The 21107-nt window shown below is 38.4% G+C and overlaps 1 protein-coding gene across 1 annotated transcript in view; it reads right to left on the bottom strand.

The window, feature by feature from the left end:
• The window catches only part of GPC5 (glypican 5), a gene marked incomplete at both ends in the record, with an annotated part of 669870 nt that overhangs the window by 436325 nt on the left and 212438 nt on the right, over positions 1–21107 (bottom strand). Inside the window, one exon of the mRNA XM_082070921.1 lies at positions 1768–1888. Within this exon, the coding sequence (XP_081927047.1) occupies positions 1768–1888 (121 nt within the window). The remainder of the gene's footprint in view (positions 1–1767; positions 1889–21107) is intronic.

Raw genomic sequence — 21107 nt, forward strand, 5'->3', positions numbered from 1 at the left:
AGCTGAGAGAAAAGAAACTATCCCATAGAAAGAGAACATATTTGGAGGTTAGGAAGAATTGCAGTATGTAAATTATATGTCCCTCTCCCCAAGACCGACTCTAGTCTTTTGGGACTAGGGCAAATAAGCTCTCAAAATGAAATACCTTATAATGAATTTGTTGTATTCCAGTCTTTTCGATTCTCAAGGAAGAAACAACACAACACCTAGTCTCTAGAGGAAAACAACACAATAAACTGTGCAGTTCAGATTTAACATCAAAGATAGAGGGCATTCCTGATGGATGAAGGACATTGAGACTCGCCCAGTAAGATTTGCAGTGTTTTTCTTTGCACAATAGTTTGTAGTTCTTAATTAAGTCATAGCATCTCTTTGGAGGGAAAACGGTATTCATTTTCTCACCATTGTAGTCACCATTTTAATAAAGAGAGATAAAAGCATGTTGAAGCTGGAGGGCTATAAAAGACATTTCTTTTAAGGAGGAAGGAATAATGACTGCCTTTGAGCTTCAATCTGGATGCCACTTCTCCCAGAAAACAACCCTACTGACAGAAAAAATAATAATAATAATAAAAAAAAACCTGTTGTTTTTTTGGTTTTTTGGGGGGGTGGGGGAGTGGTGTTTGTTTTTTCTACTTCACCACTCTTTTCTTCAGTGTCAGAGAACAATTATTTTTCACAATTAGAGAAATATGAACCAAGAGAGTTTATAATGAAGCTATCAGTCAAGTTAGAATGTCTTGCTTCCTTCAACTTCAGAAACGATTTGGGAAACTATATTTAAAAGCTGCCAAGAAGATAGAAAAACAAAATTAAAGCAAGTCCTTAGATGGAACTGAATGCACTAGGCAAGGAAGAGTTGTCTAATATCTCTAATTCTCATACTTGAAGAACAAGGTAGAAAAGGGGAGTGGAGACCATAAAGGTGCCAAGCTTGCATGCCCTCTCTAAGCAGCCTCTCCTTTCATCAGTGCAGATGAGACGATACTGGGTTAGATGGGTCACTGATATGAAATGCCAGTAGAAGATTTATCATTGAATTTTGAAATCAGAGTGGAAACTTATATTATTAAAATGAAATACAGAGTTGTCAGCAAAATAACTTGGTTTCAATAGAATCAGGTTTTTGTCCTGTAGTTCTGACCATCTGTGTATATAGATACAGCATATAACAAAACATATCTGTAATCCTTTAAACATATTAATATGCTACGATTGTGCAGAAGCATATTGGAATTGACTGCCTTGTAAGCCTTAAATTTAGTAACTCACAGATATGCACATCAGGTAACGAACACCAACTCCTTTAGCAAGCATGCCATTCTTGTAAAAACTTCCTACTTTTTCTGTCTGGCATCTAAACAGAAAGCCTTGCAGCAAAACTATTTGAGAAAGAACCTAGATTTAGCAAAGAGGGAAATTATGTTTTAATGTTTTTTTTAAACATATGCACCCAGTAAATATCCCTAAATTATATTGCTTGTGCTTCTGTACACTCACTGCAATGCTGAGCTGTGGTAATCAGAGTTAAAGATGGCCCAGCTGCCAGAGTCTTACTTCCTACACTTGTCTACCATGTGAAAACCTTTTAACTAAATCATTTTTAATAACTGAAGTGAGACAGAGAGCAAGTAGTGTTTTGCTGTTGATGTGCACTGAGCAGTAACTTGAATTAAGAATTAACCTTTAATGCACAGTAAATTAATACTTTCACTACTAGAGTGGTCTTTAGTACTGTACTATTATCTATAGGTAAAAGCAGCTTACCTGAATAACATGTTTCAGCTTGTCAATAATTTGACTTATTACAGGATCTGTTTCCTTCACTCTTACTTCTGGATTTGAAGACTGAGCTTTGATTCCACTGCCAACCACACGATGAGTATAGCTAGTTTAATACACAAACACACACACAAAAATGGTTTAGTAAGTTATTCTACTCTCAGAGAGTCATCTTCTAGTTCTCCTTAACTCTCATGGCACCAACATTTTACTTTAATAAGATGCATTAATTTTGTGCACATATTTTTCACAGAAAACAAATACAGCATAATATAATTACCGCATTCCACAAAGCTGTATTATTTATTATAGCTTTAATTTTACTACAGACTTTAATAACTAAAGAGTTATGTACATTTTGAAGCAAGAAACATTCAGGTCTATACATGTTTTTTGTGTGTGCAAAGACTGTCCTCCACCTTGGTTTTGCTAAATACAAACTATACTGTGATTGCCTAAATGCATGAAATTGCACAATTTTAAAACAAACTCCAGATTCCACACACATGGTGTGTTCAGAACTACACCTGAAGTTTCCTAGTGTTTTTGTGAATACACATGTAGGTAGAATATTCATTGCAAGACAACAGCCAAATTGTGCATAAATTATTTAGCATTACATAACTGATATAAGCACAGAGTAGGCAAAAATTTACTTAATAGATATGTAAAAGCAGTAGAAGCCAGATATACATGTGTTTCAGAAAGAACTGCTGTAGTAAGTAGAACATTGTTTCTAGTATATTAAAAATCAAGATACAGAGACAAAAATTAAGGACATAGCAGAGTTCTGTGGCTTATTAAGGTGAAATTCTTCATTCAACTTTCTGTGTTACATTTAATACTCAAGTTATGGAAGAAAAAATGGATATCTACCTTCTCATCACAAATACTGTACATTATGCAAATACCCTCCATATGTTAGGTTTTGTCTGCACACTTTAGAAGAGTATACATCTATATATCTCTGTCTCAAAAATATTTTGCCAGCTGTTACACTATAAGAAAAAGAAAGGAAAGAACCCTTTCAGGAATGGAGTAAAGAAATACCTAATTCCTCCCTGTTAGAGCTGCATATGAGTGTAGACAACACAGCAGATTCAAATTTTGTAGAATATGTTTTATGAAAAACATTGCAGGTCCTCTTAGCTCTGCAGACAATCTTCCATGTATGCTAAACAATGAACACTGTTCATTAAAGGAAAGTTGCCACATAACAACAATATATTGTCTTTGATCTTTGCTTAAATACCTTAAGTGAGATGAGGTTATTTTTAAGGAAGCATATACAGAACCACAAACAATCCCCAAAATGACATTGGCTGTGCTCATAGGTATAAATTAACCCTGTCATAAAAAAATTACATTAAAAAGTTTTCCGTAAGTCCCAGAAAGCATAATTTGCCTTCTATATGCATGACAAAATTTAGTAGCTCCTTTAGGAATAACAAGAGGATGCTTTTTGGACTACATGTTCTGCAAAAGGCTTCAAAAGTGAACTAATTCTAAGGATTAACAAAATTTTCCATTACTTTTAAAATATCAAGACCCAGCAGCCTTTCATTGCTCAAGTCTTTTAAAACATTTAGTTTCACACAGTAAATACTAAAATTGTAGACCTTCAATGTACAGCTCTGCATGTTCTGTTTAGGGTAAGTGTACTCTCTATATCTTCTGCATGCAATCAAGTTCACCGGAAGCAGATATAATATCAAATTTGAATTCAATTATGTATGAAGATACCACAATGATCACCTAGGCATAATCACAAGTTAAAGATTCCAGAATTATTCATTCTTCATTCCAGAAAATAGTCAGCTGTATCCAATATTCAGGACACATTTTATCAGCTAAACGTAAAAACTAAAAATAATAAGCTCATTACTTAAAAGCCATTATGGAACCCTTTACTGATTCACTAGCCATACTATTACTTGGAATAGATGTTAATGCTGCACAATCAGGACAGCAAGGCTTAATGTACTTCATGTAGTTCACTGGAACATGGTAGTTGAAATGAGTTTAAAAAAAACCTTCATAGTGCTGTTGAATACATTGAATATATAAATTGCTCATATTATTCAAAAAGTGGTATTTTGGTTTATAGAGGACAGGTTTTTGTGCTGTCTTGTAGTGATGGTAGAGCTTTTTATAGGGGTGTGTACAAAATCTGCAGCCTTCCTGCTAGACTTGAGGGAATGCTTAATGCAGTAATTTAAGTAAGGTAAATGAACCTTCTAGTAGCTTCTAAGAATTAAAAAGAAAAAAAAAATCATCTCAAAGTTTTTCCTCAAAAATCCTTATTTCACAGTCATTTGTCTAAATCAAAATAGATAATTCATATGGAATTTCTTCCTTTCCCTTTCCAACTGAACAATACTGCACTCACCAGATGGACAAGTGGTTTAACTCAACACACTGTTTTAATGCAACACAGCAATTTCTCTTCATACTATAACACTATAAAAAATCTTAAAGGTTATGGTTATCATTTCTGTACAGTGCTCCCATTTGCTGTTTCACAGCATGCAAAACCTATTTTCTCTCTTTCTGTCACTCAGAATTCTTCAATTAACACCTTATTTCAAATGCTGCAAACCCAACTATGTATAATTTGCCTGTGAACTGCATAACTATGTGAAAAATAATACCTTTTTTCCTGGTTTTACTTCAATTGACAATACTCATTTCTCTAACCATGCTGGGAGAAATAAACTATACAGAAGCTGAGACTTGCCTAGGCTACAATTGTATTAATTTAGCTCATTTGGGAAATATCTGACGATGACTCATTCAAGGCTGGCCATCATTTCATTTTCATCTATTTCCACAATGAAATCCACACCCTGGCACAGCTGGCATTTACCACAGGACTAACATGCTTTTGTGAGGGAAAGTCACTGGAAAAGTAATACTGTCTTGTGAGTGGACTACATATTAGGAGTTTCAGGTGTGTTCCCCATCCTCTGCAGAGCTGTCAACCTCTAGATTCCCCTTTAGCTGTGATTCATAAGGAATAATTGGATTTACTTACCATTTAAAAGTGTTAGCAATTAATTCGGTCATTGTTATATTGCTAATTGTTATTGTTATCATTACCTGTTATTGTTAATTGTAATTGTTACTGTTAATTTAATCATTGTTATAGTCATTCTTTTCATATGGTCTCAAAGGCAAAATACTATCTTCTCCCCAGGTAGAGAGCTCTATTATCTAATTTTAACATTTATTTCTAGGCAAAGATTGATTCTTGTTTCTCATGTAAAAAATACACCCTTTTTCAGATTTACACATCTTCAGCATTGACAACCTTGTGTAGCCCAATGGCTCTTTGCCATTTTGGGTCGGAAGCTTAAAGTTATCCCAGAAAGTGGTCCAAAATCCATTTAAATGTTCTCTCAGTTCTCATAACTAAGGCAATTCCTGTACAAAGTCCAGATGTTCTTACCCAGTAACACGGCCTGTAACACTTAACCTTCACCTCTTTGCCCACTTTGGTTACGAAAAGTATCTGCACAGAGAGCAGGTGTACCGTATGAGTGGGTATGCTTTAGGCTGGGAATATCCATGCCCATTCTTCTGCCTGCCCTCACAGCTTAGTAAAGAAATTGAAAGTTAGGTAAGCACTTTCTTCTTTATTATAGTCACCACCTTCCTTTCAGAAAGGAAATACACCCAGTCACTTCCCTGAGAAGAAACCTACCCACGTTAGTTACCCAAACTGTATCCTTGCTGACTGCTCAGAGGTGGGGTTTGCATTTTCCAGTTGACAGTGGGGAAGGGTAAGAAGCTGAAGCACAGGTGACGTGCATCAAAGCAATGACAAGCAGCACGCTAGTGCTTCATAGTACCACAAATTTAAGTCTATTAGCACTGAACAACTAGTAGATCACTAGGTACTGGTAGTAACAACCTCCATGTTATCTGTCCTTACTTGCTCTGTTGAGCACCTTTCTTTCTACCTTCTTTCTCACTCCTGAGCTTTCTCTCACCGACAGCCAATGTGATCCTTTCCAGGGCTGATGGAAGAAATGAATTTGTGATTCTCCCTGCTTCCCACTGCCTGTGGGCCTCCTCAGCCTCCACAACAATGTTCTTAAGCAGAACAGAACACCTCTCCACCTAAAACCTTCACAAATGCATGAGCTGCCTCGAAAACAATTCAAACCCAGTTCAGTGACAGCTGGCACATTTCAGCCCATCCTCCTGATGTTTTTGTCTATTACAGACCCCAGCAGATCCCAAGTAACACACAAAGTTACATCCACAGAGAAAGCTTTAAGTCCAGGATTGATACAATCACTACTCATTTCAAAGGTTTATGGTTCATCCTCAGGTTTATTAGATTTTTTACCACATTCCCCAGCTTGACTTTTAAAGGAGTTGCTACTTCTCTCTCTCCAGAATTCAAAAGCTTTGTAAAATTTTTAGTAACTTTATATTCATGAAGTACCCAGTCTTGAAATCAATCATTCGGGTTCTGGATGCCAATTTTCACCCAGGAACATGCCCTATAAAGATTTTCCCCAAATGTATTTGGTTTGCGTGGCAGCAGCTGGAGAGAGGGGTGAGAGAATGTGGAAGAAACAGCCCTGCAGACATCCAGGTCAGTGAAAAAGGAAGGCAGGAGGTGCTCCAGATGCTGGAGCAGAGATTCTCCTGCAGCCCATGGTGCAGCCCATGGTGGGGCCACCTGTCCCCCCATGGAAGACCCCACGCCAGAGCAGGTGTATGCTCAAAGGAGGTTGTGACCACATGGGAAGCCCACACTGGAGCACGTTTGCTGGCAGGACCTGTGACCCCATGGGGGACGCACACTGGAGCAGTTTGTGTAGAACTGCAGCCTCTGGGAAGGACTCACCCTGGAGAAGTCCATGCAGGACTGTATCCCGTGGGATGGACTCCAGGCTGGAGAAAGGTGTGAGGAGTCCTCCCCTGAGGAGGGAGGAGCAGCAGAGACAGGATGTGATGAGCTGACCACAACCCCCATTCCTTGTACCCCTGAGCTGTTCAGGGAGAGGAGGTAGAGAATTTGGGAGTTAACTTGAGATTTTTTGAGGTTTTTGAGGTTTTTTGAGATTTGGTTTGATTTCTCATTATGCTACTCTGATTTGATTGGTAAAAAATTAAATTAATTTCCAGAGTTGAGACTGTTTTACCTATGACAGTATTTGCTGAGTGATGTCCCTGTCCGCATCTTGACCCATGAGCTTTTTGTCATATTTTTCTCTCCCGTTCACAGCATAAATGTTTAACAACACGTTTCATGTGAAGTTGCACTGCTAAGTGATAGTGGTGTCCGTATAGAACCCCCAAATGTGAATACACTCAACATATTGAAGTTAATGGATGAATATGTTCACATTTTTTCCTGTTATTTGAAATCCTAAACCATATTAAATTTGCTTTCACTGAAAGGTTTTCACTGATCTGGCTCTGATCAATTGACATTACAAACTATCATTTAACTTTGAGTCTTTTGTAATTACAGGCTCTGACAAGTCACAAGGCAGGTTGAAAACCCTTCTTCTTTCTTCAGGTGTATAATAAGGCATCAACAAAGCCTTATGAATAATTGTCTTATTGATTTTTATCATAGAAGTAAGATTATGGAAGTCAAACTCTTTTTTTTTAATCTGATCTTTTGGTACTTGAAATGATATCTTTTGCATACAAAAATTATAACCCTACTTATAAATTGTTAGTTTATATTCCACATACCATTGTGTTTAATTAACAAATGTCTATAAAACTAACATCTTCAAAAATTCTAGTGTGGACTAGATGATTCATCAGAGCTAAATGGCCTATTGGGAATCAGAGCATGGTATACAAAACTTCATCCCTGTAGACTTCTATTTACATGCAAAATATGTTTCCCTTTAGTTGGAGGGAAAATATAAAAATCTCAGATTCTTGGTTTGAGAGATTTCATTCATTATAAAGTTTTAATACAGCATTAATCACTTTCTGTTTCTTTTACTCCTAACGTACAAGCAATGGAAAAAAAAACATTTTAAGTATCCCCACTGAGGTAGCCTGACTTGAGCAAGTGTTGCTTAGACTTGAATCCTGGGAAAAAAAAAAAAAATGACTAATTTCTTGCTAGAGAAGTAATAGACCCGCCATCTGTGCTCATTTCTGTGCAAGGATGGTAATGTATCACATCACTTTAATAGGCAGACTTGGTCCCCAAGTACTATTCATTTTCATCAACACTAGGAAAAAAAACAAGTACCAATGCATTTGTATTCTATAAACATGTTTTAAAGTGATGAATAACAAGGTGCACATTTTCTGAGCTCAATATATGAATATTCATAGGAATTTCCTATTACTCTCTACTGTATCTATGAACATGGTACGGTTTACATTTGATTGCATTGATATGTCTGTTAAAGGAGAAGATCATGCTCTATTGGTTGTCACTGATTTCTTGGTATATGCAGTTGGAAAAGCTATTAGAAACAATAAATGTATTAACTGCTGTAAGAAGCAGCCATTTTGGACATGGTGCTAAAGGCAGATCTGTACTTCTACATCCCTTCAACACAAATAATCTATATGATATTATGATGACAATATTGATCCATTGTATTTATTGTTAACAACTTCTCATGATTTCCCATTCATTCACACTGGCTTTGTAGAGTAACATGAGCCTAAAATAGAAAATATACAGAAAGAAAAACGTTCTAGGAATGGGTCTAGGCCATAAAGTTTTGATCCAGATCCAAATTCCTCCAGAGTTCAACTCCCAGTGGTAACAGTATTTTGCTTCATACTTACTGTTCTTTAAATTTGCTGCTACTTATTTCTACTATTACTTCAGTATGAAGAGAACATAAGTTCTTGGTTAGTAACAGATTAATTTCAAGTAAAGCCAACCATATTTAGGGCAGCCTTTCATATAGCTAATAAGGAACTATTTTAAGAAACCAATTATCTAACGACAAAAAAAAAGAAGAAACATATGAAATTATGGAAATAAATGAAAAAAATGTGAGTTGAAAGAATGTATTTCAGTGCTTTCATACAGAAATTCCTGCAATTTGTGAAAGTGGAACTGTGGTATACAGATGTGCGTTAGAACGAGAACTCAAGCAGAAACAGAAATACATTTAAGTTCAGAGCTTCACTCAGACTAACATTTGTAAATAGTACAATTGTTTCAGTTGAATCTCACTGTAACTAACAGTTAAAATGCCTAAATGTTGCCTGGGGAACCACGTAGAACTGGTCAATTGGACCTGCTAGGAACAAGTACTGCTGAGCTCACAAAGTGTTTCAAGTCTAAGCTTGAAGAGTCAGTACTTTTGATAGGCAGTAAGGATGGGCATGATCCAAACCTGCAGTGTGGGTAGCCTGTTGCACAACATAGCCCCTGGAAATATCTTCCACATCTGTCCTCAGAAACTCATTCTGGAATTCTGGGCTCTTTTCAAGTCTGTGGCTCCTTTTTTGGTTAGTTAGATTGATATGTTTTGCCCAGTTACAACCTGAAGTTAATCACTGAAGCAAGGTTTTCTAATGTGGTCATAGAAGCACAGCAGCATGGCTTCTGGATCACAGCAGCATGGCACAGCCCTGCCACTAAAGAACACAAGTAAAATCAGGGCACATGCCCTGTAGAATTACAGTGAGTCTTAAGGACATACAGACAGTGCTATAATTCACTAGCGGTGGAAAGCAGATACATCAGTAAAGGGAAATTAGGAGGGAGATACACTTAGACTTCTTTCTAATAATCTGACATAAAGTTCTTCAGTGTCATGATTTATGAAGAGAAACATCACATTAAAAAAAAAAATACCCACAGCAACCAACCAAACAAAAAACCCAAACACAAAACAACAACAAAACCACCAAAGAATAACTAACCAATGGTTAAACAGCTATCCTGTGGTTTTCCATCTTCAACATAATAAGAACTTGTGACATAGTGACATAAATATATTTAGTGCCAAGAAAAGGATGGCATAATAATGAAAAATATAGATGAGCTCTCAGGCGTAGTTTGACACTACCTAAAAACTGCACCAGTAGGACCCTCTACAATACAGAAAAGCTGCATTTTTCAAGCACAGGAAGATTTTAAACTGCTAAATACCTTCCAAATGTTGACAAAAAAACCCCATATTGTTAGGTCAGAAAAATAAGTATTATCTAGTCATGCTAATGAGGGCCAAGATCCTTATATAACTGTGAAGAATATTCACAACAGGCAAATATTTTTAAAAAAACTGATTTTGACTTAGACTCAAAGACAAGGTGTGGTTTTACCTGGCCAAAACCAAACCCAAAACATATATATATAAAAATATGAACAGCTGTATCTACAAAAAGTATATGTACATGCAAAATTTTTAAACATCAAGGTTTTTTCCCTCCAGGGCTGTCTCTTTATACTGATTGTCTGTAGGTTTGACAGGATTCAAATCTATGGGACAAACCTACAGAAAATAACCCCCTAAAAAAGAGAAATATTCTTCAGGCAGTTCCAAAAACCTGGGAACTGCTGTCTCTCAAAGCCGTAAGTCTCTTACTATGATTTCACAGTTGCATAGAGTCTGAACAAGGGTCTAGCATGCATGACTGTCTTTGTCTAATTGTTCTATTTTCCTGCTTTTAATAATTCTGGTTACAGAAGAACCCAGCTTCAACAAGAGAATGCCCCATGGATTTTAGAAAACATTTCTACTAAGTAGTCATAATTGGATTACGTGCCATCAATGACGGGTTTACAGGGAAACTACACACCAACAAACGCCACAGTTTCTTCTTTTCTTTTTAGTGAAAATTACCCCTTTAAATGAAAACTAATTAACTCAGCGTCACTACAGACTTGACATTTATTTTCATTACAGACCAGACTGTCAGAAAACTCAGTAAGTATCTATGTACATTTCTAGAAAATTATGTTTCTGCCTGTCCTTGTAGTCCTAGGAATTTCTGCAGACAAAAATGTAGTCACAGGTCAAGATAGTCACCTCCTACAGTTACTGGCAAAAAAATTAACATTCAATAACAGTTTATAATAATAAAATTCTTTTTTTTTTTTTTTTTGCATTTTGTAAGCTTGAAACGGTGCACAGACAACTAGGTTAGAACTGCTTCTTGATGATACAGAAGAAAAGCATAAGACAGAGGTACTAACTTTGTCTTTAATATTTTCGGGTTCACTAAGATGTAGAATCATAGAATCGTTTAGGTTGGAAAAGGCCTTTAAGATCACCAAGTGCAACAGTTTACTTAGCACTGCCAAGTCAACCACTAAACCATGTCCCTAAGAACCTTCAGGGATGGTGACTCAGTCACTTCCTTGGGAGCCTGTCCAATGTCTGACAACCCTTTCTGTGCATAAGTTTTTCCTCATATCCAGTCTAAACATCCCTTGGTGCAACTTGACGCCATTTCCTCTTGTCCTATCACTTGCTATTTCGGAAAGAGACCAACACCCTCCATGCTACAACCTCCTTTCAGGTAGTTGCAGACAGTGATAAGGTCTCTCCTCAGCCTCCTTTTCCCCAGGCTAAACAGCCCCAGCTCCCTCAGCTGCTCCTCATCAGACTTGTGCTCCAGACCCCTCACCAGCTTCATTGCCCTTCTCTGAACTCTTTCACAGTATCACAGTATCACAGTATGTTTGGGATTGGAAGGGACCTCAAAGATCATCTAGTCCAATCCCCCTGCTGGAGCAGGAATGCCTAGGTGAGGTCACACAGGAACATGTCCAGGCGGGTTTTGAATGTCTCCAGAGAAGGAGACTCCACAACCTCCCTGGGCAGCCTGTTCCAGTGCTCTGTCACCCTTACTGAGAAGAAATTTTTTTCTCAAATTTAGGTGGAACGTCTTGTGTTCCAGCTTGATCCCATTACCCCTAGTCTTATCATTGTTTGCCACTGAGAAGAGCCTGGCTCCATCCTCATGGCACTCACCCTTTATATATTTATAAACATTAATAAGGTCACCCCTCAGTCTCCTCTTCTCCAAACTAAAGAGACCCAGCTCCCTCAGCCTTTCTTCATAAGGGAGGTGCTCCACTCCCTTAATCTTCTTCGTTGCCCTACGCTGGACCCTCTCCAGCAGTTCCCTGTCCTTCTTGAACTGAGGGGCCCAGAACTGGACACAATATTCCAGATGGGGTCTCACCAGGGCGGAGTAGAGGGGAAGGAGGACCTCTCTCGATCTACTAACCACCCCCCTTGTAATACACCCCAGGATGCCATTGGCCTTCCTGGCCACAAGGGCACAGTGCTGGCTCATGGTCATCCTGTTGTCCACCAGGACCCCCAGGTCCCTTTCCCCTACACTGCACTCTAATATGTAATTTCCCAACCTATACTGGAACCTGGGGTTGTTCCTGTCCAGATGCAGGACTCTACACTTTCCCTTGTTAAATTTCATTAGGTTATTCCCCGCCCAACTCTCCAGCCTGTCCAGGTCCTGCTGGATGGCAGCACAGCCTTCTGGCGTGTCTGCCACTCCTCCCAGCTTAGTGTCATCAGCAAACTTGCTGATAGTACACTCTATTCCCTCATCCAAATCGTTAATGAATATATTGAATAATACTGGCCCCAGTACTGACCCCTGAGGCACTCCACTAGATACTGGCCTCCAACTAGACTCTGCACCATTGACCACAATTCTCTGGCTTCTCTCCTTAAGCCAGTTTGCAACCCACCTCACTACTCTATTGTCTAGACCACACCTCCTCAACTGAGCTGTGAGGATGCTGTGGGAGACTGTGTCAAAGGCTTTGCTGAAGTCAAGGTAGACCACATCCACTGCTCTTCCATCATCCATCCACCTTGTTACATTCTCATAAAAGGCTATGAGGTTGGTCAAGCATGACCTACCCTTGGTAAAGCCATGCTGACTGCCCCTAATAACCCTCTTATCCTTGATATGCCTTGAGATGGCACGAAGGATAAGCTGTTCCATTACTTTCCGAGGGACAGAGGTGAGGCTGACCGGTCTATAATTACCCGGGTCCTCCTTCTTGCCCTTTTTGAAGACTGGAGTGACATTTGCTTTCCTCCAATCCTCGGGCACCTCTCCCGTTTCCCAAGACTTGGCAAAGATGATGGAAAGCGGTCCAGCAATGACTTCAGCCAGCTCCCTCAGCACCCACGGATGCATCCCATCTGGACCCATGGATTTATGGATGTCCAGACTATGTAATTGCTCCCTAACCCAGTCCTCATCGACTAAAGCAAACTCCTCCATTGACCTGGCTTCATCTGGGGTCTCAGGGGTACAGGGCTCCCCAGGACAGCCTCCGGCAGAGTAGACAGAGACAAAGAAGGCATTCAGTAATTCTGCCTTCTCTGTATCTTCTGCCACCAGGGTACCCACCCCATTCATCAGTGGGCCTACATTGCCTCTGGTATTAGTTTTATCTGCTGTGTATTTGAAAAAGTTCTTTTTGCTGTCCTTGACCCCTCTCACCAGCTGTAATTCTAAGGAGGCCTTGGCTATTCTAGCTGCCTTCCTACATCCTCTAACAGCAGCCTTATATTCTTCCCAAGTGGCCAGCCCCTGCTTCCATGACCTGTAAACTCTCCTCTTCTGCTTGAGCATACCCAACAGATCCCTATTCAACCACGCAGGCCTCCTGGCTCCCTTCCTTGACTTCCTACGTGTGGGGATGCTCTGATCCTGAGCGTGGAAGAAGCAATCTCTGAATGCAATCCAGCTATCTTGGGCCCCTTTTCCTTCAAGCAATCTTGCCCATGGGATTTCCCCCAGCAATTGCTTGAAAAGGCCAAAGTTAGCCCTGCTAAAGTCCAGGGTTGCAATTCTACTTGCTATTCTGTTCCTGCCACACAAGATGCTGAACTCCACCATCTCATGGTCACTGCAACCCAGGCAGCCCTCAACCTTTACTGCTTCGACCAGACCCTCCTTGTTAGTGAGGATGAGATCCAGCAGTCACCTCTCCTAGTCGGCTCCTCCACCATCTGCATGAGGAAGTTATCATCAATGCATTGGAGGAACCTCCTGGACTGTGGCTGACTGGCTGAATGGTCCTTCCAGCAAACATCAGGGAAGTTAAAATCCCCCACAACAACCATGGCCTGTGACTGTGAGGCCACTCTCAGCTGCCCATAGAAGGCCTCATCAACTTCCTCAGCCTGATCTGGTGGCCTGTAACAGACGCCCACAACAGTGTCACCCCTGTCAGCCTGCCCCTTGATCCTGACCCATACACTCTCAACTCTCTCGTCATCCACTCCTGGGCAGAATTTAGTACATTGTAGTTGCGCTCTCACATAGAGAGCAACTCCACCACCACGCCTGGCTGGCCTGTCTTTCCTGAAAAGGGCATAGCCATCCATGACCACATTCCAGTCATGTGAACTGTCCCACCATGTTTCTGTAATTGCCACCAGATCATAATCTCCCGACCGAACATAGGATTCTAACTCCTCCTGCTTATTCCCCATGCTGCGCGCATTGGTGTACAGGCATTTCAGGGAGCGAGCAGAGCACCTCAATGTCTTTCTAGTAGTGAGGGGCCAAAAACTGAACACAGGATTCAAGGTGGGGCCTCACCAGTGCCAAGAACAGGGGGACAATCACTTCCCTAGTCCTCCTGGCCACACTATTCCTGATACAAGCCAGGATGCTGTTGGCCTTTCTGGCCACCTGGGCACACTGTTGGCTCACGTTCAGCCGGCTGTCGACCAACACCCCCAAGATCCCTTTCTGCCAGGCAGTTTCCAGCCACTCTTCCCTGAGCCTGTAGTGCTGCCTGGGGTTGTTGTGACCCGAGTGCAAGACCCGGCACTTGGCCTTGTTGAATCTCATAAAATTGGCTTTGGGCCCTCAATCTGGACATCAAGCAAGCAAACCCAGAAAAAGAAGAACTGAGAACAGTCAGCAGGATTCAATCCCACTGTTTCTTTCACTACTGTTTCAAGCTTTTTTTAGGTACTTGGGCCATGTTCCAAGTGGGAGATTAAAGTAATAAAAGGTGTATTATGACAATGAATGCTAATCTCCAGAACAATCCTAAGCATCTTGGCAGTCAAGCCTCTCCCAAGAAATCTGGTTCTGGGCTTCAGCAAGTTCAGCTCTTCGCCCCATCCTGGTGTATGTCTTCCAGCTGCTACCAGCACATTCTACTACCATCTTCTTGGGCTTTTCAGTGCTTGACCCTATTTACTTTATCAAGAGCTATTCAGGAATCTTTACATTAATTTGCCAAGTTACAGGATCATGAGATTGAGACATCTGCTCTGATTGTGAAGGGCTTAACCACTGGGGTGCATTGTTTTACTTCTGAAATACTCCCATGTATCAGATAGTCATACTGCTGTACAAGGTTCAGGTGGTTCAGAGCTGCTGCAACTGTACAGAGACACTGCCTGAAAAAGCTTATTCTTTTTGTGTTTTTGTGGCAATAGGATTCTCACTTCCATTTGCAGTATTTCATCTCAAGGTGAAATCTTAACTGATAGCATTACAGTAATCTCCATGAGTGCAAGCAGACCACAACCACTAACTCCTCATCTGGTAACAATGGAGAAGTCTCTCCGTTGACTTGATTTTCTGCATTTGAAACTAATCTGGTGTAAATTAAGCAATGCTGATTCTTGTCAGCTGACTGTTTTAAGCAAGCACTGAAATCCCAGGGAAATAGTTTGAAACTAGGTGTTTACTTACTATGGGTTCTTTGGGAAGCTCTAGCTAGACAGAATACAAAATGCAAGAGACCAAATCACTTAATCTATTTGTTTATTGTATTTGCTCTCCTGTAGTAATCTCCTTTAACTGGCATTGACACAGTAACCAAGATGCAGTTTTGCAACATGCTCCTCCTTCACAAACTGGATTTCTTTGTTTTCATGTTCTAGTTTAGAAAAGGTATTCATGTACTAGCATTGCGAAGGGATTTATTTTGTTCAGCTTCTCACGTTAATTGAATTCTAAATTACTTCACAGCTTAGGCTGCTGGCATTTACAAGTTACAAGCAAGCACCTGTATTGATATAGTCTCACTGTGTTTAAGAATGGTGAAATAGCACAGTGTGCCCACTATGTTTTGTTTTATTTCAAGTTTGGGATGTGATTTTTCATAACTCCTTCTCAGCTTGCTTGCTTTATGATTGCTGATAATTGCTACTTTACACCTGCCAGTGCCAGCATCTTCATCACTGCTGGATGTTTCAAAATTCTGGATAACTGTTAATTGGGAAATTAACGATTACCTGAATACTGGTAAAAAGTAAACATGTACAGCAACAAAAAAGTCAGAGTGTTTAGTGGTGTGAATTTCAATTAACTAAGCTGAACAAATCAAAGAATCATTGCAACCATAAAAAAAAAAAAAAAAAAAAAAACACAACACTTAATGCTTGGGCAGGTGTGTTGGCTATTTTTGTCAAGTCTTACGTAGCTTTTTTAAGAGTAGATACTGCAAAGTTAGCCTTAGAAAACCCATTAAATATTTTACACCTCATTATCTGAGACAGTATTTTCAGTAATTCCAGGACAGATTGCATTTGTCGTACACATTTCCAATGTTTTTTTAATTGAGTGACATTTATTTTAAGGAAAACTGATGTCTTTGAATTTTCAATGTGAATTTATTTTTAGATTTGTAATTTGCTACATATTTGAAAAAAGATACATATACAGAAAATATAAAGCATGGAAAACAACTGAATAAAAGTTGTTTTATTTGTATCTCAGACAAGAATATGTTTCTGTAATCATTAAGGCTAAAACATGTCTATTTAAAATATGTGTATTTAATTTTTCTTCATTGACTAGACCTGCCCTGTTAAAGTAAAATATAGCAGGTCAGCCCTTGGGCTTTTCCAAGTAAGTAGCATGTCTTTGGAACACTCCTTTTTAATAGGTATTTCATTAAAGACTCGCTTATTTGGAACTAGGTTATGAATCACAGTGAAGTATGTAATAAAGTAACTATTACAGAGGCTTTCAGAATATCTCTTTTAATTAATTACCAGGTGTGACCTGGGCCATTGTTATTTTGTATAGCACAAAATCTATCAACTCAATAATTTCCATTATGCTCTAACCCTACGATTGCTCTTCTAAAGCTCAAAATAAAAACCCATCAATGCTTCATTATTTTAATTTGACCATCAAAAATTAAAAGATTATATATACATACATGTATATATATAGTGATTAGAAGCTAGTTCATCATAGTTTTGATGTTAGCTGTGTCTTCTAAAAATGAGTTCTTAATAAGCAATAAGAAGTGCTAATGAAATAACTAGATGTCCTGAAGGCTTTTTTAAGCAGACAGATCTCCCTCTGGAGACTTCCAAAAGCATCAATTTCTCTCCAGCTGCTATGTTCGGAATATGTATTTAGAACGATTGTTTTACTAAGCATCTGAAATTAGGTACAGGGTGTGTGTCTGGTAAGTAAGATTACCCTTTTTGCAAAGAATGCAGCTTCTACTGAAATGAAAACTGCTAAAGCTAAATTTTCTTCCCCAGAAGAAATGGTATGATCTACACACTGAAAATTCATGTTTTAAGCTTTCTTCTAGCACAGTAAACAAATTCTGATCACACTCAAAAATTATCAGTAGCACAGTTATGACAGGTTTGAAACACACCAAATTTGCCTGGATCTCCATTTAACATTAAGGTAATTTATTTCAAGCTAAGGTTATATATAGTGTTTTTAAAATACCATATTTTCTTGCTGACTTTCCTTTTTCCTTTTTTGTGGGCGTCACCTGAATGAAACAGTCCACATTAATTCAAGGAATTCTAGAACAATTCTACCCATATGTCATGAAAGCTTAAGTATATTTCCTTGTAACTACTGTTATTTCCTACTGTAAAGAAAATTTCTATGTCATGTTATCAACATCAGAAAATTTGGGGTTTTTTTGCTTCAAAATTTAGTCTTTGCACTTTTTCAAAAGTTCTTGAACTTCTGAAGAATTCTCACATGAAAAATGCCTCAGAAATTAGTCTCCTTGTCAATTAATAGTGACAACTGTAATAATTATCTGTGTGAACATACCTCAGAAGTATGTTGCTAAATTCCAGAGACACTATTCTTGTATGTGATACAAAACAAACTGCACAAAGAGCAAGACCAAAAAAACCCAGAAAACAGCTGTGTTCTGCCAAACAGAAACTTAAACTCTGTCAAGCATCACACACTTGTGAGGGAAATTCCTCACCCCAACAGTTTCCAAATTCTCCACAGAAGCAAAAGAAAAAGCAACTGAGAAGGAGCTTCTATCAATCTGTAATGCAGCTTAACAAATAAATGTGTTCCAGTAATTGCAAGAAAGAAAGAAAAAAAAAAAAAAAAAAGAAGGTGATCTTTGAGACAAATATTTCATTTAAACTAGGTGGTTTGGGTAACTCACAGGTTTAAAATTGAGAAAATAAATTCTTCTTATTTTTGCATTAGAAAATAACTAAATAGCAGACATATGGACATATGCAAGCACACTAAATCTAGATAGATAAGGACATCATTTATTTCTTCTTGTAGTATCCTTGAAATCTTCTTACAACCTTAATAATTCTACCGTACCTTCATTTAATGGAGCAATGAAATGAGAAATATTAATTATCATAAACAAGCACATAAAGTTTTATAGCAAGTAGCTGGCAAAACAAAAGGAATTATCTTTGAAACACAATTCGAACAACGTGCAAACACAAAGCTGTCAAGTCTAATTAGTCTAAAATTGAGAAATCTCTTTTCTATATAGGACACTAAAATACCTCTGCTTGGAAATGGCAAAAGAGTAATGTAACTGTGGTTTTATATAGGACACCAAACCTTGGAGATAGAAGACTGACATTTTGTATTTTGTCCAACATAATGTTTCAGTGCACAAAACAAAGTATCCACTAGGAATTTGGAATGTACCTGATATTTTTGGGATTCATACCTGATACATTTCTGGCACAGCCAATACTTACTACACAGCCACATGAGGACTACACCACTACAAATCATGTAAAAGGTGTGCTCTCACAATCCATTCCTTCTTATTGAGTGGTTTGTTTTTTTCTGAGGTAATTTATGGAAAAATAGCACAAAATGACAGTTAAGATATGGAGAAGGACTGTCAAGCAGATAATAAACCTCAATATTATTATTGACAAAAGGAAAGGAGGTCATTCAGCAAATAAAGGTCAAATGAAGGAATCAACCTAAGTCACTGTGCAATGCCAAGAGTGAAATGCTATTGCAGCAAATTCACTGACATGAGCCACTCAATAGATCTTTTCCTGCTTATTCTAAACAGTGAAATTCCCTGTAGCAGTGAAGCTGCTTTTTACTGGTCTTCTTTGTCATCGGAGTACACTTGGAGTTAGCAAATATTGGGGAATTAATAATAAATCAGTGTTAGAGGCCAATCCATCTCTGTGGCTTTGGATTTATTATATCATCCTAATTTATATAAATGTGCATGAATGATGCTTCTGTAAACTAGGAATCGATGACACGTATCAAACACATGATGCTTTTCATCTTAAATGTTTTATGACTCCTATGTGTTTACTGTTAATCGTGTGGGGTTGTGTTTGTTTGCAATCCTTTTTACAGAAGGATAGAGAAGGTCCTATTTCCAAGTTCTAATAAAAATAATTGGTTCGGTTTTATTGTCACATTAATCTCTGTAATTGTTCTTTGTTTTGCTCTGTTGTGACAAAACTACAATGAAAATGTGTCAGTGACTCAGTTTCACCTTCCTCTTCCCATTAATCCAAACCCTAATACAATACAGACTTTTGACAAATATGGCATAATTTTCCCCTGACAACGCCCCCATAAGAAGAAGGAAGGTGACAAAATGATTACTACTTGTAATTTGCTCACCTATCTTTAGCTATTTAAAAATAAGGCATCTATTGCCTAAGCATCTATTGCCTGAACTTCCTCTACAATCAGAGCAGAGGAAGAGAAAGAAAAGAGAAGGCTATCTTGAGGGAAATAAAGCACCTACTGTAGGATGAAATGATGACTCACCATCTCCACTGGACACGCCTCCTAGACATCTAGTCTAGACACAATACTGAACTTTTAAATAGCTAAACAAAAATGAGATTGCATTAGCCTTGGGGTACTCATTGGCGAAGTCATAAATTCCTGCAGCAAGCCTATTATTCCCTCTGGTTTTCAGTTTTCCATTTATAAAGTCATCATAATTCTTACTTATCTGTATCACAGAAGGTACTATGAAAATACGAGCTAAATATTAAGATGCACCTAGTTATTACAGTAAAGGGAACTGTGTACCTGAGCACCTGTAGGATGTCAAAGAACTTTGTATTTTTCTGGCACATGCAGTTCAGTGTATTCTAGAAAATAGTGCAGCTAATGACAAGCCTTTATCTTTCTTTATGTTCCTGAAGAAGCTCAAAGTATTTAATTTACTGAAATATTCAGTAGATCCTGACAAATTGAAAGATAAAACTTATGAGAAATTTATACAGATTATAATGGACTGCTGGAAGCTAAAGCTCTTCCTAAGAAAAGAAGGGTTCCACTTTCTTCCTTTGAGACTGGACGGAAATTCTATTGTCTATTTTAAGTTTGGAAGCTCTGTGTGACTGCTTAGTATGCAGTCTGAAAGAAAAATCAATCTAGACAAGGCTATTCTCAGAGATTTGATTTTTAACTTCACTTGTGATATTGCCTTGGTTACAGAAATTAATGTCAAGTAAGTAACAAGGGGTTCAAGGATAATGTAAGTCAAAAAGGCTAACTTCCCTATGGGAAAAGCTGTCAAAAGAAGACAAGAATATGGGGTCAAAGTGTTGCCAAAACTGTTCTTCAGGGAAAGAGCACCCTGCAGCAAGCATTACATGTCTGAAAATATTAAATGAACCTTGTGTTGCAAAAATATGTGTATAGTTATATATTTGTATGTGTATGTATATGCATATAAATACATACAGATGTGTACATTTCTGTTCTGATCCACATACTGAGGAAAACTTAAGTACCTCTGTCCTGTACCACAGAACCGAATGAAATGATCAGAATGTTTATGAACAGTAGCCAGATTTTTAAATCAACGTCATAATGAGGACCTTGAGTGAGAGAAAAAATACAGGCTTCAGTATCATGTGACTTGGGAAAGCATGGTTTCAATTGTGTCTCTACATAATACTGATTTAACATTGTGCGGGAAACTGGAAACTAGGTTTTCAACACTACAAGTGTTGCAGTGACATATTAGTCATAAGCTTCAGGTCACTGCCTGATGTCAGGAAAAGCACAGCCTATTTTCTCACCCAAAATCTCTGTGGAGAGAGCAGTTTAAAAATGGGATTCACAATGGCGAGCACATGCAG

The sequence above is a fragment of the Streptopelia decaocto genome (assembly GCF_964273445.1).
Source record: "Streptopelia decaocto genome assembly, chromosome: 1".
NCBI classification, from domain to species: domain Eukaryota; kingdom Metazoa; phylum Chordata; class Aves; order Columbiformes; family Columbidae; genus Streptopelia; species Streptopelia decaocto.